A 25,458-nucleotide genomic window follows, 5' to 3' on the forward strand; every position below is an offset into this window, starting at 1 on the left:
GGCGCGGTGGGCGGGACGAAGCCCCCGGCCGCCGTCGGCCCGCCCCGCGGGGGGTGGGCGTAGCTCGCCGCGCTCCGCACAAAGTTTGTTTTCTCCCTCCGGGCGAGTGGGGGAGGGCGAGGAAAGCGCGGGGGGGGGGGGGGGGGGGAGGGGGGATCTGACGTCAGGCCGCGAGGTGCTTTCCAGCCGCGAGCTGTCAGGCCGAGTGTCAGGCCCGGCAGGTACGCGGCGCGCTCCCCCGGCGCCCCCCGCCCCCTGCCAAGACGCCCGGCGCCTAGCCAGGGGCCGCGTGGACGGAAAAGCCGCTCGGAAAAGTCAGTGCGGGGCGCAGGAGTGGGACAGAGTCGGGCGGGGGGCGCGCGGGACAACTTGGAAAGTTTCTTTTTCTCGGCCGGGCGGGGGAGGGGGGCGTCGTCCTGGCGCGTGCGATTGTGGGTGTGTAAGCTCTGGTGTTTGTGAGCCGCGACTGCTGGGGGGCGGGCGGGGGCCGGTGGGAGGGAATGTCGCACCGTCCCCCCCCCAAGTTGGAAGCTCTCTCGAGGCCCTTCTGGGGGGCCCAGCTCCGTACGATCCCAGCCCGTGAGAGGGCCGTCCCTGCCCCGGGCCGGGGTGAGCGCGCGGGGGTTGGGTTTGTTTGGTTTAAAAAGTGCACGTTGCTAACCGCCAGCAGCCTCTCCCCCCTCCGCCCCCCCCGCGGCGGCCGAGCCAAGGAGGGGGCCGCCGAGAGTGACAGCTGCGGGTGGGGGCAGCGGCAAGGGCGCGGGGCTGGGGGGCTGGGGAGCCCGCGCGAGTTCCCCTTTCCTTTGGAACAAAGGAAAGTCTGTCTCGGAGGCATCTGTCACTCCCAAGCGGGCCAAGGAAGCGGGGCGCGTGGGGCCGGCAACCCGAAGAAAGTTTGTGCGCGCCGGGACCCTCGGGCAGGCCGAGCGTGAGCCGAGCCTCCCGCGGGGGAAGCGCGCAGTTCTCTGGGGTAGGGGGCGGCCAACATGGAGTCTGGGCGCAGGGCTGGGGTGGGGGGGCGGTGCGGAGGTGGGAGCCCAGCCCCCTCCCCTCCCCCTCCGGGCCGAGTTCGGAGCACAAAGCCGAGCGCGCAGGCTCGGCCAGCCCCGCGCCCCGAAGAGTCAGACAGCGCCAAGCGGCGGGGGAAGGGGGTGGGAACCAAACTTTTTCCTGCCCCGAGACAGACACGTGAGTTTTCTTTCTTGCAGAGCCCCCGCCCCACCCACTTTGCGGGCCGGCGGGGGAGCTGGGGCGCCGAGTCTAGCGCGGGGTAGGGGACTGAGGGGGTGCGGGCGCCCCGAGCGCAGGCCGATTCCCCGCCGCCCCGGGAGCCATGTGCTCCGACTCGGTCTGGGCCGCGGGGGAGACTGCGCGCTTTGTGTGAACTGCTGGGAATGCAGCGTGAGTGCGCGGCCCGGGGGAGTGTCCGGTCGAGCTGGGGGAGTTGTCAGAAAGTGCATTCGGGAGTGGCTGCAGGTCGGCGTCGTGGAGTGTATAGGAGGGTGCACTGGGTGTCCTGTCGTGAGGGTGCAGCCACGGGCCAGTTGGGGTAAGAATTGATCGCTGGTGTGATGACGTTTGGAGTTTCCTCAGTCTGAGAGATCGTGGGTGGGCGGGTCGGTTGGAGTTTGTCGGTAGGCATATAGCCAGGAATTGGGCTGGCTTCGTGGGTTGTTCGTGCTAGACGTGGGCTCTGTAAACTGTGTGTGTGTGTGCTGTGTTTGTCGGTGAAAACCTTGGTGGTTCCAGGAGCTAAGGGATGGGTTGGTGCCTGTTATCTGAGCACTGCTACAGAGTTGCCTGGTGGTGAGGGCGTGTGTGTCTGTCAGTCTGTCTGTGCGTCTGGGTGTGAGTGTGGGGTGTGTATGTGGGAAACCTCCCCCCATTGTAAGCTGGCTGGAGTGCAGGACAGGATGGTGGAGAGAGGTCTGTTGTTGGCTCAGGGGTCATCTTCACTGGCCACCCTAGGAACCCTGCAGACTGGGACTTGGTTGGTAGCCAGGGTGGAATTTATACAGATAACCCTGAGTAAACTTCTCATAGCTTGCCAGGACTGCATCCCTGAGCCCAAATCCCAAATGCCCTGGCCAGCTAAGCGCCAGAAACCTGACCTCAGAAAGCAGCCTGCTGTTGGTGTTCTCTGAGGAGTGGCACCTCTAACCAGTGCCTGTCTCACCTCCAGGTGGCCTGGCTGGGAGGGTAGACCCTTCCCTCGAAAGCCTGGCCGAGCCAGCCCAGATATCTGGGCTCAGGCCCAAGTCGAGGAAACAAAACCTGGGAGATGCCAGAGTCTGTTGGCCCAGCCTGCTGGGTAGCTGTTAAAAGGCTGAGGAGGGAGGAGCCTTGAGATTCTGGCTTTAGCTTGCCCTGGAACTTTCGGTTTTAAAATGTAAATCTCTTTTGCATGTGTGAACCAGAAGTTAGTCAGGGGGATGAGTAACTGAGTTGGGTTGTCTAAGGAAACCCCTTCCCACATTTGACAGGTGAAGAGGGGGCTCAAGCCCTGAGAGGAGAGAGCACACTTGCCAACGTCACACAGCCAAGGGGAGAGAACCAGAGTCCAGCCTTGCTCATTTATCTGGATTTTTGAGGAATTGATTCATGGACCCAGCCAGGGGCTAGATGACAAAAGAGAATGTCTCAGACAACCAATAGGGATGACTCAACACTCTGCAGGGCACAGTAGGTGCAGTAAATGTGAAACACCCATTGCTGTAGGACCGTGGTGATTAATAGTCTTTCCAGACCTGGGCAGCAAAATGCTAGAGTTTGGGGAGGCTGGCGAGGGTTGGTTGTTGTTGGCAAACGTCGGTCCAAACCTTGCTTCCACACCCTATCCTGGAGGTGACTTTTTTTTTCATAACAGCTTTATGGAGATGTAACTCAACATATCCTACCACTTACCCATTTAAAGCAAACAAATGAGTGGTTTTAGTATACTCACAACTATGTAACCACCACCACAGTCAATTTTAGAACATTTTTATCACTTCAGAAAGAAACTCCATACCCTTTAGCTGTCCTTCTTCTAGTCTCCTCCCCCAGCCTATTCTAAATCAGTCATTAAAACGGACTCATGTATTTTTCATGACTTGTTTCTCTCACTTAGCATATTTTCAAGGTTCATCCACACAGTAGCATGGATCAGGACTTAGTTCCTTTACATGGCCAAATAATATTCCACCATATGGATGGACTACATTTCGTTTTTCCATTCCTCCACTGATGGACACTTGGGTTCTTTCCACCTTCTGGCTATTATGAATAATGTCGCTATAAACGTTTGTGTTCAAGGTTTTGTGTGAACGCAGGTTTTCATTTCTCTTTGGTAGATGTCTAGGAGTGAAATTACTGGGTCACATGGTAACTGTTTAAATTAGGTGGTGGTCTCTCTCAGTCTTGATTTTCTGATCTATAAAATAACGATGATAGTAGTATCTGTCTTAAAAGGACTTGACTGAGATAGTGTGAAGTGCTCAGTACAGCGCATGGAAAACAGACCTCAGGGGTAGCTAAAATTCTTTGTAGTCTGGTACTGCTTCTTAAAGAGCTGCCACTTATCTCAGTAGTCCTCTACTGAGTGCATGAAATCAAGGCATCTCAGACTCATCCCTTCTAGGTTGCCCAGGCAAAGGTATGGCCTGAGACTTTGATTTACTATTCCTCCATTTCGGTGTCCCAGGCTGTAATGTGTTTGGAGACAGGGAAAGGATAAAGGGCAATGCGTGGTAATAATGTCCCCATCCCCTCTGTCACTTGTTCCAGGCTTGCCCAAGGTCCACCTAGCCCCTAAACACCATGTCAGACAGTGATCTGGGTGAGGACGAAGGCCTCCTCTCCCTGGCAGGCAAGAGGAAGCGCAGAGGGAACCTGCCCAAAGAATCGGTGAAGATCCTCCGGGACTGGCTGTACTTGCACCGCTACAACGCCTACCCCTCAGAGCAGGAGAAGCTGAGCCTTTCTGGACAGACCAACCTGTCAGTGCTGCAGGTAAGGAGCAGGTAGCAGGAGACCTGGGTTCTAGTTCTGTCTAAGTCCTGTCACTGATACACTGTGTGGCCACATGACAACACCCACTCTGCCTCAAGGGAAGACCATGACATGAGGTGACAGCAGCTAGATCTGGGGGAGTTCTGAAGAGGCAAGGCACCACTATGAATGTCTTGGTGTCATTAACAGTGGAGGCTCTGGGGAAGGTGAGAAGGCGCTGAGTGTTTGGAATTCAGCCCCTGGCCCCTGGCCCCAGAGCAGGGTTTAATAACTTGGTTGCAGAAGGGCAGCTAGTGGTCTGCAGTGTAGTTAAAAAAATGAATTGGGATCATGGCCAAGAAAAGGGCAGAATTCAGAGGTTCTGGGTTCAAAACCCAGTTCTGCCACACAGGAGCAAGGGACCACATCTTGATTTCTCCATCTGTAAAGTGGGGGTTCGAATCCTCCCTTGCTTGACTGAATTGTTGTAAGGAGCAGATTCAGAACTGGATGTGAAAGTGCTTTGGGGCCACCTGGCTGGCTCAGTCAGTGGAGCAGGTGACTCTTGACCTTGGGGTTGTGAATGCGCATCCTATATTGGGTGTAGAGATTACTTAAAAATAAAATCTTTTAAAAAAAAAAGAAAGAAAAGATGGGGCACCGGGGTGGCTTGGTTGAGCATCTGACTCTTGATTTCAGCTCAGGTCTTGATCTCAGGATCCTGGGATCGAGCCCCACATTAGGCTCCAAGCTCAGCATGGAGTCTGCTTGCCCCTCTCCCTCCTCTGTCCCATGCCCACACCACCACTTCCCACACACTCTCTAAAAATAAATATTAAAAAAAGAAAGAAAGTGCTTTGTAAACCATCCACATGAGCATACCTGAAGATCTCTTGTCTGCTTTTCGTCAGAGCGCAAGGTATCATCTCCTTTGAACTGCCCAACTGCTGACCTTTTTGTTCTGTGTTCATGGTGCTGAGGTAGACACCCTGGACTATCACCGACTTGCCTCCAGTTTGGCTCTCATCTACCTGGGCGACACAGCAGGCCCCCAGTCTAGCAAAGGCCCATCCCCTGCCCCATGAGCCCCCAGTGCTCCTTTCATGAGCCGGCTAAGCCTCTACTCCAAGGCCTCCTGTTCCACCTCTGTCTTTTCCTAGCCTTTAATAGATTCCTTACTTGAATCTGTGGTGCTAACTCTCCTTCCTTCCCTTACCCCCCAACCCTTGGAACCTCCCTTGTCTCCCCAGTTCCCATCCCTTCTCCATGATGCCTCGTGCTGAGTATTCAGCCTTCGGAACTCCTGTCACCTGACTTTGTACTTGCTGGGCAGTGGTTAATGGGAGTCTGTCTATGAGAAAGGCTCTAGGGTTACAGAACCTGACTCAGATCCCATCTTCTCCACAAGAAAAAGCCTGGATGTTGGCCAGGTCCACTGCCTCTCCCTGAGCCTCATGTTCCTCATCTGAGAAAAGGAGATGATTGTGGTACTTGGCATAGCATATAAGGAAGAGGGATGGAGAAGAAAGATGCAAGGCTCACGGCGAGTGAGCACAGAGCGGGTGTTTCTGCTCTTGTCATCCTTATCTCCTAGATCCCAGGTCTTGGACTGACCTCAGGTATCTGACAGTGCTTTGCATCTCACAGTGTACCAAGCACTCCCAACCAGAGCTGAGGTCCCAGAGAGGAACCAGACACATTCCCATCCTCAAGGTGTCTAGTCTGGGATGGGAAAGTGGGGAGGACCTAGCCGTTAGTGTTTGTAGAAAGTGTGGCTGGGACAGAAGGCAGCAGAGACCCAAGCAGTGTTTCTAGAAAACACTTAGAAAGCCAGCCTGGGGTGTCAGCAGGCCTCCCAGAGGAGGCGGACTTGAACTCACAGGATGTAGAACAACACAGGCCAAAGGCTTGAGCCTGAAAACCAGGATCACCTCGATAGGCTCTTTGCTGGTCTTCTGCCTCCAGCCTTTTTCCCTCAGTCCGTTCTCTCTCTTTTTTTTTTTTTTAAAGTGGGCTTTATTAAGCAGTTCATGAATTGGATAGCATCCCATCTAACTCCGCTCCCTCAGTCCATTCTTCTGAACACAAAAGTACAAATCTGATTGTGTCACACACACCATGGACCCCACTGTCCTCTGCAGAGAATCCAAACTCAGGAGCTTACCAGCTTCATCTCCATTCTTCCTGTCCCCAGGACCTGTGAACCTTCGGCCCTCTGTTCCTCTGGGCCTTCTCCCTAGGCTTCTTTGTGACTTTTCTGAACTTGGCTCACTCCATGTAAGCATTTCCTCATGAGAGCATTCTTGGACTAAGTCTGAGGCCACTACTCTTGTGTTCCTGGTGCACCTCCTACCTGTGCTGCCACACTGTATTGAAATTGCTTTTGGTCAGGGACACCATTTCTTACTGAGTTATGTGCCAGTTTCTCTAATTTATTTTTCACAGACCCACCTCCCTGCAACATGTTGACTTGATACATTTTTATTATTATGTCACTTTAGCTATCATGTCACTTAAGCATGTATAAAAACTGGGTTTTAAAAAAAAAAAAAAAAAAAACTTTCTTGCTTTTGCTCTTATAAATTGTAAAATAACCAGTTTCCCAATGTAACTGTGAAACCAATGAAAAACTTAATGTAAAATGGTGCATGGGGATGATGCTTTGCTGACTCGGCTGTGATATGTAGTATGACAAAGGCACGGACTCTGGACTTGAGCAAGTCTGGGATTGCCGGAGGCCACTGTGCTCCTACTCAAGATCAGAATGGAAATGTGAAGCTAAAACATTCTTCCGAGAACTAGTGGATTCCTAGGATGATATATCCCTTATTCCACATTAGAGAAATGTTGGGCTGAGGAAGGACCAGCTGAATTCTGGTGTACCCTTGTTCTGGTGTTGGCCACCATGCTCTAGAGTCCTGCTGAGAGTTAAGGAGCAGTGGGGACCATGTGGCCCTGGGGGGAAACTCTACCATGAATCCCACAGGGCCTCCACCCTTCTACCTCTGCTTGGCGGTCTTACAGGCACCTCAGATTTCTTGATGGGTAATGGATAACTTCTCCATACTGGCTCGCTCTTTTTCTAAGGGGTGCCCCTTCATTTCCCTTCCTTAGCTCATTTGATCAGTCACCAATTCCTATGCATTCACCCCTTAAGTATTTCTGAAGCGTGGGTTTCCTTCCCTGGTCCAACCTATCATTGTCTTACCACTCGCTATTCCACTACTAAAAGTCCTTCAGTGACTCCTGCCCACCTAACGACAGTATCACCTGCCCCTATCTGCATAGCTGGCCTCACCCCTGCCTCCCCCAGTACTCATGCCACACGAATCAGTACCCCAGACCAATACCCCAGACCGCTTCATTCCCACTCCTAACTAGGGAGACCCTCAGCCCTCAGAGGAACTGTGTGCTCCCACGGTACCATAACTGGGTCAGCACTTGGACAATGGACTGCATAGCTGCTTTTTAGAACAGGAGGCTTACTTATCACTGTATCACTATATCCCAAGTTTAGCTCTATGCCTGGTATCTGGTAGGTACTCAGTAAACAATTATTGAATTGATAGAAAATGAGGAAGTGTGGGGCAATGTCAACAGGCAGGACCTCAAAAGTAAAGAAGTATAGCTTCTCACTCTGGAAAAATTGGCCCAGGTCCCTGGAGACATTGCTTTTTCTTGTGTTTAATTTTTTAAGTTTCACTGTTTATTAAGAACATTTGCAAATATCCACAAAAGAGAATATTATAATGCACTCCTAGAACCAGTCACCTGGCTTCAGCATGCTTCAGCATTTTGCCAAGCTTGTTTTCTCTCTCCCTGGGGACAGTTCTTTTGATTGTCTCCTCTAACTGGCCCAAGAGCAATCTCATTAGCAAGTCAATGAGTCATTTAACTAACTGGTTTGCTGGTACTTGCCTGGGGCTAGGCAGTTGGGAGGGTTAGACCAAAAAAAAAGTCATTTGTGAAGGGTTTTCACAGGTCCCTGTGACACCCTCTGAGCCCACTTTATTGCTGTGGTTTCTGACTGTTCTGAGGGGCTGGCTGCCTGTTGGGGAGGGAAGGGAAGCGTGGCAGGGAGGGTTCGGGCCCCATTCTTTCACTCATACTGATTGGGGGTGTGCTCAGTGCCAGGCCCAGTGCTGCCTGCTGGAAAACACAGTGGTAGAACAGGCACTATCTCTGCCCCCTGGGTAGCCTCCTGTAGGAAAGAAAGACAATATTTAAAGGACTAAGAATTCAGTGTAATTAATTGCCAGTGTGGTGTCAGCTGAGCTCCCCCTTCTTTTCAAGGCCATTAGAACTCCATTCAAATGGAGTTACCTGAGAGGCTTTTGCAAAGCGAGAGAGGGGCTAAGAGTCAGCAGAGGGGATGGGAGTGAGTGGGTTAAACCACTGGTTCCTAAGTCTGGGCAGCAGAACTCAGGGAATTTTGTTTAAAAACATGTATTCCTGACTCCGCCCCCACCCCACCCCACTCCCACTGGACCTGTAGAGCAGATGAGATCTTGTTGTTTATGTTTTTGTTTTAATTTTTTTATTTGTAAATAATCACACCCAACACTGGTTTTGAACCCACAACTCTGAGATCAAGTGTTGCACGCTCCACCGACTGAGCCAGCCAAGCGCCCCCAAGAGATAGCTATTTTTTAAACTCACCTTCAAGGTGATTATAGTACAGCCAGCTGCTTTTGAGAGCACCCTGGTATGGGTGGTCATAACACAAGTGGGGGTCCAGTGATATTTGGGAAAGGTCCTTCCATGCCTTCACTTCTCTCCCTTCTTTTGCTTCTGTCTCCGGCAGCTGAAAAGACAATAGAATGAAAGCACCAGTGTCGCCTTCTTCAAAGGCCCTCCTCTGAGCCTCGTGGCCTTCATCAGCTTCCTGGTGCCCTCCCACTCCCGTTTGCCGCAGGGATTCCTCCCACATTCTTTATCGCAGCCGCTGATACAAAGTACCGGCAGGACAGCCACCAGTCGCATAGGGCCGGTTTGTGGTAGAGATAGGCTTTGAGGCCCCCAGCCTGGGTTGTACCATATCAATCACAGAATTCACCTTGGCATTCTCCCTGCCACCTCCCCAAGGACCTTGAGTGGGGGCAAATCACATGCTTTTTCCCTGACTTGGGCATGGGTCTGCAGCTGGAAGGGGCTACAGAAGTTCCTGCTGGCCTGTTATCACAGTCCAGCCCTGCCGGTGCACGCAGGCCTGCCCTTACCCGGCCCCCCTCAGCTGCGCATTTCTAGCGGATGAGAAGACAAAACAGACAGCAGGCTGCCAAGTTTCTGTGGACCAGGCTGAGCATGTGGGAGAGTGGTTTCTGCTCTTCCCAGAATTCTAAGCCAAAATGGGAGGTGCTGCTAGGGGCTAGGTGCCCACACAGCTGCTAATAAAGGCCTAAGTTCCCCTCCCCAAGCCTACTTTCTTTTTTTTTTTTTTTTTTTTTTTTTTTTTTTTTTTTTTTTTTTTAAAGATTTTATTTATTTATTTGACAGAGATCACAAGTAGGCAGAGAGGCAGGCAGAGAGAAAGGAGGACGCAGGCCCCCCGCGGAGCAGAGAGCCCGATGTGGGGCTCGATCCCAGGACCCTGGGATCACGACCCGAGCCGAAAGCAGAGGCTTTAACCTGCTGAGCCACCCAGGCGCCCCCCAAGCCTACTTTCTTAACAGAAATCCTCATCCCTACTTCACTTGAACCAGGTCATGGTGACCTGACACCTTCCCCTGCGCGCAGAGCGACCAGGAGCAGGCGCAGTGCTCTGTGGTGGCCCGGGGAGCTGCTGAGGCAGCGGCTGGACGCAGGAGGGGAAGCATCCCAAGGAGCAGAAAAGGCTTCAGTCTGTTCTCTTCACCTGGCAGTAGGGGTTGCCTGGAAGTGGTGACCTTGAGCAAGTTACCGAGCTCTGATCAGGGCCTCTGTTTCTTCCCCAGTTCAAATAAAGTGGTCATCGCAGTACCTAACTCATAAGTTGGAGACTAAGTAATTAGATGGAAATGTTCAGAACAGCACCTGGTATGTTTTGTGTTCAACAGGTGTTTGCTTTCAGGATTATGGTCATGATTATTCGGTTGTCAGTTCCACCTGTTTGCTAAGACACAGCAAAGCACAGGCCCTAAAGCCTGGAACCTGGGTTTGGATCCCAGCTCTAGACTTGGAGCCTGTGTGACTGACTCTGGGCATGTTCTTTCATCTTTTATGAGTTCAGTTCCCTCCTTAGTACTTAGAGGACACTGCTGACTACCTTCCAGCTTGTACAGATGAAACATAATGCAGGTGAGGCGGCGGGCATGGTACTTAGTATCAGAGGTGCTCAATTCCTTTCCTTTACCTCACCCAGCTGTTCAGCCCTACCTCTCTCTGGGGCTCCCCTGCAGCCTTAGCCAGCATTCAGCTCAGCCTGTGTCTGCTGATGCCTGCTGGTGTGTGTGTGTGGTGCGTGTGTTTATACTGGGAAGACCCTGGAGATGAAGAGGAATAAATGAGAACCCCTGGAATGGAGAGGAAGAGAAGCCACTAGAAGGCTCTGGCTCTTCCCTGAACAGGAGCTTTTGTACCTGCTGAGTAAGGAGCCAGGACAACTCCAGGCACCAGCCCCTGCCCTAGGTGGCTGTCCCTTTGGCTAGGTAGAGACAGACTCCATAGGAAAATGGCGGCCAGGAGCTTGCCCTGGAAATGGGCCAGGAGAGGTGATAAGCAGGGGTAGAAACTGAGCCTTAAGGAGAGCTGAGCCTTGATCCATTCACCAAACCGTAGAGAAACGTGAGCCATTGCTGCAGTCCACACAGTTCCCAATATCCCGCCACACAGGTGAGGGGGAGAGGGTTCTGATCTCTTGCCCTGTGCAGCAGCTGGTACATGCTCTGTATCTGTCAATAAACAGGGAAAAAAGAGACAGGGCCGGAAGAGGGAGCTACGGTGTGCAAGGTGTGTAGGTCAGCAGGCCACTGTTGAGGCCCTTCAGTGGTGTGCCATGGTGTCCTGGCCTGCTGCTGTCAGTTCTGCCCCGAATCCACAAGGACTAGATTGGGTCTTCCCATTGTTGTCCCCACCACTGGTTGTAATTTTATATTCACTTGTAGGATTTCTTTTTTAACTCTCTCTTCCCAACGTGAACTTGTCTGAAGGCTGTTTGCTGTTGTCTGTGTTGTTTGCTGCTGTGTTTCTGGGGCCAGGAACGTAGGTGCTTCATAGCTGGTTTTGACCGAGTGAACTGATCACGGCCTCTTCTGTGCATTCCAGATATGTAACTGGTTCATCAATGCCCGGCGGCGCCTTCTCCCAGACATGCTCCGGAAGGACGGCAAAGACCCCAATCAATTCACCATCTCCCGCCGCGGGGGTAAGGCCTCAGATGTGGCCCTGCCCCGAGGCAGCAGCCCCTCAGTGCTGGCTGTGTCTGTACCAACCCCCACCAATGTGCTCTCCTTGTCCGTGTGCTCCGTGCCACTCCACTCAGGCCAGGGGGAAAAGCCAGCAGCCCCCTTCCCACCAGGGGAGCTGGAGCCCCCGAAGCCCCTGGTGACCCCTGGCAGCACACTCACTCTACTGACCAGAGCTGAAGCCGGAAGCCCCACAGGTGGACTCTTCAACACGCCACCGCCCACACCCCCAGAGCAGGACAAGGAGGACTTCAGTAGCTTCCAGCTGCTGGTGGAGGTGGCGCTACAGAGGGCTGCTGAGATGGAGCTTCAGAAGCAGCAGGACCCATCGCCCCCCTTACTGCACACTCCGATCCCCTTAGTCTCTGAAAACCCCAAGTAGGCATCTGCCAAAAGGGGTGCTCGAGGCTCGAGCCAGCTGTCCTGGGTTTCCATTTGGGTTCCCTTTCATACAGAGGGTTTTCTTGGATCACTGCCAAACATCGGGATCATCTCCTCTGTCCAGAGGTCTTCAGCAGGAAGATGCCAGCTGGTGTCACTGCACCGTGACGGGGACCTCTCTGCTAACTGCCGTTTCTCCAGGCCTCCTCAGTGATGAGATTGAGATCGGAGACAGGCATGGTGCTGCTGCTGCTTCTCCAGAGAATCCCTAGGACACCTCTGTCCCAGCCTGCTTTCCTGGCTGGGCACAGGAAACCCGCCACATTCAGACCTACGCCCTAGAGCTGGGCCTCTCTGTGTTAAGCGAAGTGTGGACAGTCCAAGTTCATAAGTGTGAACAAAAGAGAAGAGGAACCCAGCAGATGTAACAGAACTGACTCCAGTTGAATGTTTAGGTTTTCACTAAACTTTATTTTTCCTTTTTTGCTGGGGTTTGCATTAATGGGAGTAGTTAGCCCAGGTGTGGGAGTCCATGTGTGTTGCCTGAGGGAGTCTGACGAACTGGGAATTAGGCACCACTGCAACTGGTGAGTGTTTTACAAGGAAAGAGTATCTTTATTTTGGGGACCAGCTAAATCTCTGCAAAATTCCAAATGGTTGTTTTATTGTTGGTTTGACTTACCAAAAAAAAAAAAAAAAGGACACACACACACACAAACCCCTTTTTGAGCTCTGGCTTTTCTGCGTCAGGCACAAAGCCTTTAAGAATAAAGAAAGGGTCCAATACAGAATCTGACCAAACCTTCTAAGCGCAGAGCAGAGAAGGATGATAAAACTGGACAGGTGGTTATTGGTTTGGTTTGTTCGTTTTTCTGTTTTGTTTTGTTTTTTAAATTTTTGTTTTTACTATGTTTTGGGGGGCAGGGGAAGTAAGCTAGACCAAGGCAGTGGGTTTTTTGGTTTTGTTTTGTTTTTTCTCCTTAATATTTTCCCCTCTTTATCCTTGAAAGTTTGGCCAACCAGCCTGAGTTTTGAATTCCTTTAAGAACTTGGGATTAGTGCGGCCAAAACAGAAAAAGCTGCCAGTAGCTCCTACTTGGAGAGAAGTGAGCCACCTACTGGTCAGGAAGCCCTTGTAGCTGAGTCCGATGGGCCTTTATTCCCATGACAGTGGCAAGAACCTATTCCTGGAAGCAGCAGGGAAGGTGCCCCCAGCTGCTGAGAAGCTGCCTTCTCTGGAGGCTGGGGCTGGAAATCGGTTAGGAAGCCTGTCCACTGTGTCTTTGTATTGCACCTTTCTCTAAATTGGAGTTGCAGAGCCCTCTGCTCTGAACTTCACAGTGAACTAGATCACGGTCTTACTCTTCTCCCTCCTCTCCATTTTTTTATTTTGCTGTCTCTCTGCTAACAGCGTTTGACAGCAATACACCCCATCTTTATATATCTTAAGAAACACTAATTCTAGGTTACTATTAGCCAAAATATTTTTGTTCTGAATAATGTTGTTACTGGGCCAAAAGACAGGTCAGGAGCCCTCAGCCTCTAGTTTCCTGAAGTTGCCCAGTCAGGCAGGCACAGGGGGAGATTTCTGGGGGTTGACTTACTTGGGTGGGCCTGGCCAGGAGAAAAGCAGCAACGTGTGTTCTGTCCTTTCTGGGATGATGTCTGAAGGCTTCAGGGAGGCTACCTGACTTCTCAGTGGCTTGGCCTACCCACTGCTGTGGGAATGGGGATTAGTTACTTAAGGAGAGGGAGCTTTGCTCTCTCTGATGGGCAAGTTTCCTAGGCTCTCTCTTTTGCTACCCCAGCCTGTTCTTGCATGTCCCAGGGGGATCAGGGATCCTCGCCCTCCTGAGGCCCAGCTGGGGAAGAAAGAATAGCAGCTTCAAGACAGCTGAAGCTGCTGTTTGCCCAGCCTGTTCCACCCCACCCATGTCTGAGCCCAGGTCTGGTAGCACTGTTGGAAGACGCTTATAGCAAGAGCCCCTGGCAGTGTATCGGGCTGGGGTGGGACTTTTCCTTCCCACAGTGCACTGAGCAGTAGAGATGGTGAGGGGTGAGGAGCCATGCTGCTGAATTCTGGTTGGCATTTCCCCCTTGTGCGAGATGGGGAGGCTGGAGGTGGGGCCGCCTCTGCTTGGTTGGGTTGTGAGAGAAACCTGGAGAAGCACAGTTATCCCGTTGAATTATTTGAGCAAAAAACTACTGTAAATAACTTTTGTTTTTGTCTTTCGTCAAATAAAGTTGTTTTTGGGTTTTGTTTTGTTTTGCTTTTTAAAGCAGAAACAGATTGACCCACAGTGACCCTGGGCCCCGTCCAGGGGTGGGGCAGGTGCTGAGTTTTTACAGGGCCTAATCATTCCCCGCCTCTAGCAGCCACCTGTCAGTGTCGGGCGCCCTGCATCCTTATTCTTTGGCCTCAACCCTGGTCCATAATTCACCATAGTGGGCAGGGGGCATATGCCTCCCTAGCTGCACCAGTCTTCCCTGGATAAACACTCAAGCTTTGGGGTTGCTGAGTGGTGAGGAAACTTAGGGAGCTAGCAACCTTATCCTCCCCCTCAACCAGTGAGGAAAGCGTAGGACTGCAGTATGACGCCGGCACAGAAAGCAGCACAGAAGAGATGGATACTTTAGTCATGTCTGAAACTGGCACCACCTCTAGACTTCCATGTTACGGAAGCTAGTAAATTCCCCCCCCCACCTTTTTTTTTAAAGATTTTATTTATTTGACAGAGATCACAAGTAGGCAGAGAGGCAGGTAGAGAAAGAGGAGGAACAGGCTCCCCGCTGAGCAGAGAGCCCGATATGGGGCTCAATTCCAGGACCCTGAGATCATGACCTGAGCCAAAAGCAGAGGCTTAACCCACTGAGCCACCCAGACACCCCTAAATTTCCCTTTTTTTGCTTAAGGTAGCTAGCTGTGAGTTTCATTTACTTCATAATGAAGCAACTATACATTTCACTGCAGCCCAAACAGTGCAAAATCAAGGCCTGCAGCAGTAAACACCCTTGCTTTGTGCCTGGGCCTATCCAGTGTTACTACTTTAATTTTTGTATACACACAAAAGAAGGCAGATGCCCTTCTCATAAGTAAAGAAACTGAGGGTTTGTTAAATTAATTGGCCTGAACTGTACAGCCAGTATTAAATGGAGCTAGGATATGAATTTAAGTCCGTCTTACTTGAAGGTCACCCTGACATCTGCGTGGACCTTATTTGAACTAGTGATGGGCAGTTCACTGACTACTGACATTTAACCAATATGGTTTTTGGGCTAAACACTAGAAATTTCTAATACTGAACCAAATCAGCTTCTGATGACAACAGACCTAGATGGAGGATGTCCAATCTCCACAAGTCATTCTCCTTTAGAAATTTGGAGTCAGTGCTTCCCTATTCAAGTTTCCCAGACTAATTAATTATGTATTAATTATATATTATAATATAATATTAATATTACCCTAAAGGGGGAAATCTTTTGGATGGTCTGACTGCCTTAGAAGAAATGGCTTCCTACAGATATTTTTCAGAGAACTGAAACCAAAAGCATCTTCTGTGACAAGCTTCAAACTGAAGAACCCCTGAGTAAGCAAGCCTTTAGATAATGATTATTTAATTTATTTATTTATTTTAAAAGATTATTTAATTACTTATTTGACAGAGAAATCACAAGTGGGCAGAGAGAGTGAGGAGCAGGGAAGCAGACTTTATGCTGAGCAGAGAGCCCGATGTGGGGCTCGATCCCAGGACCCTGAGATCATGACCTGAGCTGAAGGCAGAGGCTTAACCCACTGAGCCACCCAGGTGTCCCAGAAAATAGCATTTAAATGCATTTCTGGAGGCACCTGACTGGCTCAGTCAGTAGAGCATGCGACTCTTGATCTTGGGGTTGTGAGTCTGAGCCCCACATGGGGTGCAGAGATTACTTAAAAATACAAAATCTTAAAAATAAAATAAAACCGTCTACGGCTGGACTCAACTCTGGATTTAAAAAGTACACTGCGGGGTGCCTGGCTGGCTCAGCCAATGGAGTATGCAACTCTTGATCTCAGGGTCAAGAGCTCTAGCCCCATGTTGGGGGTAGAGATTACTAAAAAAATAATAACAACAGTTAAAAAAAGGAAATAAAAACTACACTCTAGTTTAGAAACTGCTAATGGGAAAAACTCCCAGAGGGGAGGGGCTCAGCCTGTCTTGGTGTGCTGTAAGCTTGGTATGTTAGCCACTGCAGCTGCAGAGAAGGAACTCGGGAATGTGGAAATAATAATTACCAATGCTCTCAATGTTACTGGTTTCCAAAGCACTTCTCTATAATCTAGGCTTGCGTTCAGATTCTGGCTCTGTCACCTAATGAGCTGTCATGATTCCAGACAAGTCAATTTGCCACTCCAAACTACAGTGTCCTCATCAATAAAATAGGCATAGTAATATTCACCTCTTAGGAGGATGAAATAGGATATTACATGTTACTGTTATTATATATTGTTATTACCTGGCCTCTCAGTAGAGGGCTGAGAGTAAAATGGAATTATGACAATAACTTGCCCCATACCACACAGCTGTTAAGAGGCAGAACTGGAAGCAATTACCCAGAGAAGTAGTTCTCAAGCTTTAATATGTATCAGAATCATCAGGAGAGCTTCCAAAAATCCAAATTCCCAGACCTCACCCCCAGAGTCCAGGAGTCTGCACCCTTCACTTACACCACAGAAGATTCTCACGCTATTGCTCAAGGGAACTGATCAGGACACTGACTTATCCCAAGGAAGGTTTGAGGTTAAGACAACACCTTATCTTTCAAAGTTTTAAGATGAGAGGAAGAAGGGTACCACCAAGTAGTTTACTCCCTGCCAAACCATTTGACTTCCCCTCCACTCCCAGGAGTCTATGGTGGCCTGAAGGTCAAGTGTAGCCTTCCTAAGAATGTCATTTTAATTACATAAATAATCCACATTTACTGCAGAAAATTTTAAAGATAAAGGAGAGGAGTTCAATATAGTGGTTAAGAGCCCAGTCAACTTTTGGAGGAAAACGTGTAAAACATTTAGCAAAGCTGGCACCTAGTAAGAACCCCATTAAGTACTAGTAAAACATTTATCATAGCAAAAAGAGGACCTGGATACAAACTCGAACCTCTACTTCACAACCAGTGCGCTTTCCATGGCTTGTGGATTTTTTCCCACAGGACTCTTGATTTCTGTGACTCCATCTGTGTCTGTCTAGGGCCCTCAGTCTTACCTCTCTGAGCACACTTTCCCCTCCAAACTCTCCTACAAGCAGCTGGCAGTGGCATAGGGGCATTCAGCTGAGAGGACATACTCGGCCTCAAGCCTGAGATCATGTGTTTAACTGGTGCTTAGAAAGTTCCAACCCCACAAAGGCAAAATCTGTCCTACTTCCAAATCTCTCTCCCACTTCCAGTTCTGACTCTTCATCAAGTTCTTTTCCATCTTAGACCACCCAGCATGTTTATTTTAACCAGATGGATGCACTGGGATTCAGCCAGACTCCCTACTTCCTAAGATAAGGAGAGCCTTGGGTGAAAGCACAAAGGGATCTAGTCTCGGCCCCATAAATACCCTCTAGGCAAGGGTTCTCCATGCTAGCTCCCAGCTTGGCTTTGTCTGCTCCTAGAAAGCTAAGAGGAGGAACACAGATCAGATTTCGGATGCCTACTGAACCTCTAACTTGCTGTGTGACACTGAGCTGGGCTAGATCTAAGGACTCTCTAAATATAACTTTCTATGACACCCCGCCCCCATATAATCACAAATTTAATGAGTCTCAGTTAAGATAAGAGCTTCACAATATAATACGACATATAAAACTTTTCTTGCAAAAATAAAGTTACCTGTTTACAGATGATATGATCACATATGTAGAAAATCCTTTGGACTCCACCAAAAGGAACAAAAAAAGGATAAATGAATTCAGCAAAGTTGCAGAATACAAAATCACACAAAAATCAGTTGTGTTTCTATACACAAACAATGAACAAGCCAAGAAGGAAATTTTTTTAAAATTTCAATTTAGAATAGCATCACAAAGAATAAAGTAGTTAAGAATTAACAAAAGAAATGATAAAACATTGCTGAATGAAATTAAGGAAGATAAAAATAAATGGAAAAGTATCTTGTATTCATGGACTGGAAGACTTACCTATAGATCTTCACTGCAATCTCTACCAAATCCTACTTATTTTTTTTTCTTAGTAAGTTCCACACCCAACTTGGGGCTTGAACTACAATCCCAAGATCAAGAGTAGCATGCATGTTCTACCAACAGAAGCAGCCTGGCACCCCTCCACTTCTTTTTTTTTTTTTACAGAAATAGAACAACTGGGGAGCCTAGATGGCTCAGTGGGTGAAGCCTCTGCCTTCGGCTCAGGTTGTGGTCTCAGGGTCCTGGGATCAAGCCCTGAATCAGGCTCTCTGCTCAGCAGGGAGCCTGCTTCCCCCTCTCTCTCTGCCTACTTGTGATCTCTCTCTGTCAAATAAATAAATAAAATCTTAAAAAAAAAAAAGAACAAAGTTGGAAGACTCACCCTTGATTTCAAAATTTACTACAAAGCCAAAGTAATCCAAACCATGTGATATAGGCACAAAGACAGAAAAAAAAAAAAAAAAAAAAAAAGGCCAAAGGAATAGGATTTGACAGCCTTGCAATAAACCCTCACATATGTGGGCAAATAATTTTCAACAAAGGCGCTGAGGCCATTCAATGCAGAAAGGACTGTCTTTTTAACAAATGGTGTTGGGAAAACTCGATATCCACATGTAAAAGAACAAGTTAGACCCTTAACTAACACCATATAAAAAAATTAACTCAGTGGGACACCTATCTGACTCAGTCAGTGGAGCATGTGACTCTTGATCTTGTGGTCATAACTTCATAGAGTATACATTAAACAACAACAACAAAAAATTAACTCAAAATGGATCAAACACTTAAATATAAGTGCTAAACTAAACTCTTATAAGAAATCAGGGGAGGGGCGCCTAGGTGGCTCAGTGGGTTAAGGCTCTGCCTTTGGCTCAGGGTCCTGGGACTGAGCCCCCCACTGGGCTCTCTGCTCGGCAAGGAGCCTGCTTCCTCCTCTCTCTCTGCCTGCCTCTCTGCCTACTTGTGATCTCTGTCAAATAAATAAATAAAAAATCTTAAAAAAAAAAAAAGAAAGAAAGAAAGAAAAGAAATCAGGGGAGAAGCTTGTTGACGTTAATTTGGCAATTTTTTAAGGTTGTTTTTTTTTTTTTCTGTTGTTATTTTGTTTTTTAAAGTAATCTCTACACCCAGTGGGGGCTTGAACTCACAACCATGAAACCAAGAGTCATGCTCTGGGGCACCTAGGTGGCAAAGCCAGCTTAGCGTTTGACTCTTGGTTTTGGCTCAGGTCCTCATCTCAGGGTTGTGAGTCCGAGCCCCATGTTGGGCTCTTACTCAGTGCAGAGGAGTCTGCTTAAGACTCTCTTCCTCTGCACTCCCCTCTCCTCTAAAATAAATAAATAAATCTTTTTTTTTTTTTTTTTAAGAGTCACATGCTCTTCCAACTGAGCCAGCTAGGCACCCTGGTAGTGATTTCTTGCATATGATACCAAAAGCACAGGCAAAAACAAAAAATTAGACAAACTACACTTCATGAAAATTAAAAAATTTTTAAAAATTGTTAAGTAATCTCTACTTATTAAAGGGGCATGAACTCATGAGACTGAGATCAAGAGTCACGTGCTCTACCAACTGAGCCATCAGGGCATCCCCCAAATTAAAAATTTTTGTGTCCCAAAGGATACTACTATCAACAGAGTAAAAGGGTAACCCACAAAAAAAGAGAAAATATTTTCAAATTACATAAACAATAAAGGATTAATATCCAGAATATGTATAGAATTCCTAGAACTCAACAACAACAAAAAACAAATGACAAGACTCAAAAAAATGGGCAAGGGTCTGGAACAGACATTTCTTCAAAGATAACCAAATGACCAACAAGCACATGAAAAGATGCTCAACCTCACTAATCATTAGGAAAATGCAAGTAAAAATCACAATGAGATACCACTTTGCACCCATTAGGCTGGTGATTATCGAGGGGCACCAAGGTGGCTCAGTGGGTTAAGCATCTGCCTTTGGTTCAAGTCATGATCTCAGCAGACAGCCTGCTTCTTCCTCTCTCTCTGCCTGCCACTCTACTTGTGCTTTCGCTGTCAAATAAATACATAAAATCTTTAAAAATAAATTTTAAAATTTTATAAAGTCTTTTAAAGGGGCACCTGGGTGGCTCAGTTGTTAAGCATCTGTCTTCAGCTCAGGTCATGATCCCGGGGTCCTGGGATAGAGCCCTCCATCGGGCTCCCTGCTCTGCAGAAGCCTGCTTCTCTCTCTCTCCCACTCCCCCTGCTTGTGTTGCCTCTCTGGCTTTCTCTCTGTCAAATAAATAAAATCTTTAGAAAATCTTTTTTAAAAATTAAATAATGAAATGGAGTTGGGAGGCCAGCAGAAGGAGCTCTCACACCCTGTAAGTCCTCATCAACTGCAGGCCCCAACAGAAAGACATACCTTGCACTCCCAGAAGGAAGAAGACTATTTTTCACCACCCTGACAAAAGGAAGAAAGATCTTCTCCTTGCCCAGCAACATCCCAGTCAACAAAATACCTTTACAACTGTTACAGCCAATGAAAACCCACAGACTTCAAACTCCTAGATTAATCCAACTTGGATTTTTTGTTTATAAAAGCCCCTCCCCACTCCCTTTCTTCTATAAAAGCAAGTTTCTCTTCTTTGTTCTCCAGATTTGCCTACCATTTTGCTGTAGTTTGGGTGTCCCAAATAGCAATACTCTGCTATTCCCAAGTAAACTAATTTTTGCTGGGAAAATAGGTGAGGGTTTTTTTTTTTTTTTTTTTAAGATTTTAATTATTTATTTTACAGAGAGAGATCCCAAGTAGGCAGAGAGGCAGGCAGAGAGATGGGGAAGGAGGCTCCCCACTGAGCAGAGAGCCCAACGCCCTGCTCAATCCCAGGAACCTGGGATCATGACCTAAGCTGAGCTGAAGGCAGAGGCTCAATCCACTGAGCCACCCAGGTGCCCTCCCTCCTTTTTTTTTGATGTTCCAGGACCCTGAGATCATGACCTAAGCCAAAGGCAGAGGCTTAACCCACTGAGCCACCCAGGTGCCCCAGTGAGTTTTATTTTTAAGGCTAACAATACATACAATGAACACCTAACGAACATTTAGCGAAATTATTATTCAGCCTCAAAAAGGAAGGAAATTCTGATACTGGCTATACCAGGGATGAATCCTCTAGACAGTATGCTAACTGAAATAAGTAAATCAGAAAGGACTAATACAGTGTGATTCCACTCTTAATGAGGTACTTAGGCAAATTTGGGACAGAAAGTAGAATGGCAGTTGTTGGGGGCAGGGACAAAGAGAGATTGGGAAGTTACTAGATTGAGGGCACAAAACTCAATTTTGTAAGATGAAAGAGTTCTGAAAATGGATGGCTCAGTGGGTTAAAGCCTCTGCCTTCGGCTCAGGTTATGATCCCAGGGTCCTGTCCCTGCTGAGCAGGGAGCCTGCTTCCTCCCCTTCCCCCGCCTGCCTTTCTGCCTTGTGATCTCTGTCCGTCAAATAAATAAAACCTTAAAAAAAAAAAAAAAAAAAAAAAAAAAAAGGATGGTGGGAGCATCTACACAACAGAGTACATGTACTTCCCTGTACCACCAAACTGTACATTTAAAAATGGTAAAATTTTGGGACGCCTGGGTGGCTCAGTTGGTTGAGCAGCTGCCTTCGGCTCAGGTCATGATCCCAGCGTCCTGAGATCGAGTCCCACATCGGGCTCCTTGCTCGGCGGGGAGCCTGCTTCTCCCTCTGCCTCTGCCTGCCTCTCTGTCTGCCTGTGCTTGCTCTCTGCCCCCCTCTCTCTCTGATAAATAAATAAAATCTTAAAAAAAAATGGTAAAATTTTTTATGTATACTCTACAGCAAGTAAAAAAAGATTTAAGTTTAAAAAAGAATTTTAGGAAGAAAAAAATTTAGGGGCACCTGGATGGCTCAGTTGGTTAAGCATCTGCCTTCAGCTCAGGTCATGATACCAGAACCCTGGGATCAAGCCCCACATTGTGCTCCCGGCTCAGCAGGGGGTCTGCTTCTCCCTCTCTCCTGCTCATGTGCTCTCTCTCTCTCGCTCGCTCACTTTCTTTTTTTTTTTTTAAAGATTTTATTTATTTATTTGAAAGACAGAGAACACAAGTAGACAGAGGCAGGCACATAGAGAGGAAGGGAAGCAGGCCCCCTGCTGAGCAGAGAACCCGATGTGGGACTCCATCACAGGACCCTGAGATCATGACCTGAGCCGAAGGCAGCGGCTTAACCCACTGAGCCACCCAGGCGCCCCTCTCGCTCACTTTCTTTCAAATAAATAAAACCTTTTTAAAATAAGTAAGTAAGTAAATAAATAAATAATAAAGAATTTTCTTTTTTATTCCAATTGTCTCCATCGTCAGTGCCCCTGCCTGACGTGACTTTAACAGTCTTTAAACTAGTCTCCCACTCTGATCCTATCCTCCGAATAGCAGCCAAGGTGATCTTGCTAAGAGGCAAACCTGAAAAGTGAAATGTCGCTGTTCAAATCCTTTCTGTGGCTTCCTCCACTGTTGGGACAAAAATAAATTCTTCATGGCCATGACCAAAAAGACAACGGGGTGGGGAGGTCCAGCCTCACATCTATGGATCTGGAGAAAGTGAACCCTTGTGCACTACTGGCGGGAATGTAAATTGGTGCTGCCACTATGGAAAACAAAATGGAAGACCCTCAAAAAATTAAAAATAGAAACACTCTATGATCCAGCAATTCCATTTCTGGGAATATATAACACTAAGAAATAAGGAAATAAACACACTAACTCGAAAAGATATCTGCATGTTCATAGCAGCATTATTTACAATGACCAAAGCATGGAAACAACCTAAATGTCCATCAACAAATGAATGAATAAAGAAGTTGGGGTATGCACACCATGGAATATTATTCAGTCACAAAAAATTAGGAATCCTACCATTTGTGTATGTATAGACCTTGGAGGTTTACGCTGAGTAAAAATAAGTCAGATGGAAAAAGACAAATACTTTACAATCTCACATGTGGAATCTTAAAAAACAGACTCAGAAAAAGAGATCAGACTTGTGGTTACCAGAGGTGGGTGGTGGAGGGAGGAGGAAATGGAGGAAGGTGGTTAAAAGATACAAACTTCCAGGTGAGATAAATAAATAGTAAGGATGTAAGGTACAACATGAGGACGACAGCTAACAATGCTGTACTGATACACTGGAAAATTGTTAAAAGAATAAATCCTAAGACTTCTCATCACAACATCTTTTTTCTTCTTCTCTTTTCTTTGTATCTATATGAAAAGACGGAATTAGTTGAACCCCCAATTAGCTGAACCATATCATTTCACAATATATGTAAATCAAACCATCAAGAGGTAGGCCTGAAACTTATATACGGTGATATATGTCAATTCTTTTTGTTTTTTCTTTTTTATTTATTTGTTTGACAGAGAGAGATCACAAGTGGGCAGAGAGGCAGGCAGAGAGAGTGGGGGAAGCAGGCTCCCCACTGAGCAGAGAGCCTGATGAGATCATGACCTGAGCTGAAGGCAGAGGCTTTAACCCACTGAGCCACCCAGGCACCCCGTCAATTATTTTTCAATGCAACTGGAAAAGACAAAAATTCTTCAGCATGCCCCTCCCACTCCTTCCCAACTAAGGTCTTTATTCCCCACCAGTAGCTGACATGGTTTCACCTCCTTGAATGCTCTCTTCTATTCCCCTCCCGCATCCCCTTAACTCCTACTTTTCCTTTAGAGCTCTATCTTTCCTAATCCTCCACAGCAAACTCCCCATTACAAACTTTTACTACCAGGCCCAGCAGACTGAAAACTTACCTATTCTGTTTGGATCTTGGGCTAGGTATTCTTCCAACATTCTATGAAAGAATGAATGATCAGTTTGTCTCCGTCACTGCATGCCCCCCAGATAATCTGTAAAAGAGGTTTTATACCAATGGTACACTTCCAAACTGGAGTGAGCTGGTTAGGCTTTACCACAGTTTTGTATATGGGAGAGAACAAGGTTCAGAAAAAAGGCAGGGCTGCCAAGAACAAGATCCATGTGAAGGCTGAGGGACTACAAGGTAAGAATTCATGTCAGGTGTATGTCCCTCCAATCGGGTCCAGACAGAGTAATGTCTGTTGCTGTGTATATCACCTTTGAGGTCCTGCTTCACTCAATCTATTGCAAGAGGATGTTGGAATTGAGTTGTGGTTGGAAACACCAACAGTGGAAGAAGCTCCCTAGATGATTCTGTTGCTCAGCTAGGGGGAGAACTACAGGTCAATGTTGACAGGTATACAAAGGATATTCTGACCTCACTGATACCCTTTAAGACTAAAAGCTTAGGGGGACACCTGGGTGGCTCAGTTGGTTAAGCAGCTGCCTTCGGCTCAGGTCACGATCCCAGCGTCCTGGGATCGAGTCCCACATCGGGCTCCTTGCTCCGCAGGGAGCCTGCTTCTCCCTCTGACTCTGCCTTCTACTCTGTCTGCCTGTGCTCGCTCTCGCTTGCTCTCTCTCTGACAAATAAATAAATAAAATCTTTAAAAAAAAAAAAAAAAGACTAAAAGCTTAGGGTCACCTGAGTGGCTCAGTTGGTTGGGTGATTGCTTTTGGCTCAAGTCATGATCCTGGGGTCCTGGAATCAAGCCTCACATCAGGCTCCCTGCTCAGCAGTAGAGTCTGCTTCTCCCACTCCCCCTGCTCATGCTCTCTCTCTCGCTCACTCTCTCTTTCAAATAAATAAATAAAATATTTTTTAAAAAGATGACGACTTAAAAGTTTAAGGTTAGGAGTACAGAATTTGGAGTCAGACAGACCCAGATACTTGTTGAGTGATTCCAGACAAATTAGTTTGCCCACCACACAGAAGTACCTTGGTCTCAACTTAACTCACAGTACAATGCACAGGGCACCACCTGGAGGGCTTACCAAAATGCTGATTATGGGCCGCACTCCCAACAATTTCTGATTTGGTGGTTCTGGGATGGGATCTGAGAATCTTCAGTCAAGTTCCTACGTGATGTGGCTGCCGGTGGTCCAGACACACACGCTGTGAACCACTGTCCTAGCACATGCTGAGGACACAGTAGCTGTATACTCAGATATTCTGAGAGCTAATGAAGTCCTTTCTCCATTCCCCCGACCCCGCCCCCTGCCCCCGGAGTTCTCAGCTGGTTCCAACTTGCCATGTAGCCTTAGAAAATCTTTTCCGCTTTTTGGGTCTCGGGTCTCACATTTGCCAAAAAAGGGTGCTGGGCCAAGATGAGACACGAAATTAATACAGGAAACAGTTTACATCTGGAAGAGGGTCCTACGGAATTAGGGGAGAAAACGAGCAAGGACTAACTCCTGAAGGGGATGCTTGGGACTTCCGGGGAGCCAGTGTTGGGTTCCAAAAGACGCGGAAAAACAGGGCAGCGTTCTGCCCCGCTGCTGCAGGGGACAAACCGTGGAGGGCTGGGCGACGCTCAAGTCTAACTTCGACTCTCTATCCAGATGCCGTTCTCCAGTCGCCACAGCTCCTCCCCGCGCTCGCGTCACCATCCCCGATTAGATTGTCCCTTCCCTCTCACCATACCGTGCGCCTGGCGGAAGCTTTGCGT

At 48.0% G+C, this 25,458-nt stretch overlaps 1 protein-coding gene and 1 long non-coding RNA gene across 7 annotated transcripts; one reads left to right on the forward strand and one right to left on the reverse strand.

The window, feature by feature from the left end:
- Nucleotides 1-2: 2 nt before the first annotated feature.
- Nucleotides 3-13,990, forward strand: TGIF2 (TGFB induced factor homeobox 2). Of its 5 annotated transcripts, none has more exons than XM_059406949.1 (3): nucleotides 3-83; nucleotides 3,766-3,990; nucleotides 11,212-13,990. In XM_059406949.1, the coding sequence occupies exons 2-3, from the start codon at nucleotides 3,799-3,801 to the stop codon at nucleotides 11,731-11,733; spliced, it is 714 nt and encodes a 237-aa protein (XP_059262932.1). In that variant the 5' UTR covers nucleotides 3-83; nucleotides 3,766-3,798; the 3' UTR covers nucleotides 11,734-13,990. The 5 variants fall into 5 exon arrangements, with proteins under 5 accessions (XP_059262932.1, XP_059262928.1, XP_059262931.1 ...); XM_059406945.1 differs by lacking the exon at nucleotides 3-83 and adding an exon at nucleotides 151-314; XM_059406948.1 differs by lacking the exon at nucleotides 3-83 and adding an exon at nucleotides 152-221.
- On the reverse strand, nucleotides 6,336-25,438 carry LOC132021894 (uncharacterized). 2 transcript variants are annotated; one of them, XR_009405461.1, is made up of 5 exons: nucleotides 25,304-25,438; nucleotides 23,686-23,781; nucleotides 17,586-17,629; nucleotides 8,629-8,773; nucleotides 6,336-8,170 (listed from the first exon to the last, which is right to left on the reverse strand). It is a non-coding gene; the product is annotated as an uncharacterized LOC132021894 (long non-coding RNA). The 2 variants fall into 2 exon arrangements; XR_009405462.1 differs by lacking the exon at nucleotides 25,304-25,438 and adding an exon at nucleotides 24,785-24,975.
- Nucleotides 25,439-25,458: the final 20 nt, after the last annotated feature.

The sequence above is a fragment of the Mustela nigripes genome, chromosome 7 (genome assembly GCF_022355385.1).
Source record: "Mustela nigripes isolate SB6536 chromosome 7, MUSNIG.SB6536, whole genome shotgun sequence".
NCBI lineage: Eukaryota > Metazoa > Chordata > Mammalia > Carnivora > Mustelidae > Mustela > Mustela nigripes.

What these genes read in the sequence shown, in the direction of transcription:
- TGIF2 (XM_059406949.1), top strand. Translation starts at nt 3,799, where the DNA reads ATGTCAGACAGTGATCTGGGTGAGGACGAAGGCCTCCTCTCCCTGGCA. An exon ending in CCAACCTGTCAGTGCTGCAG is followed by an intron (nt 3,991 to 11,211) that starts GTAAGGAGCAGG and finishes TGTGCATTCCAG; the next exon opens with ATATGTAACTGGTTCATCAA.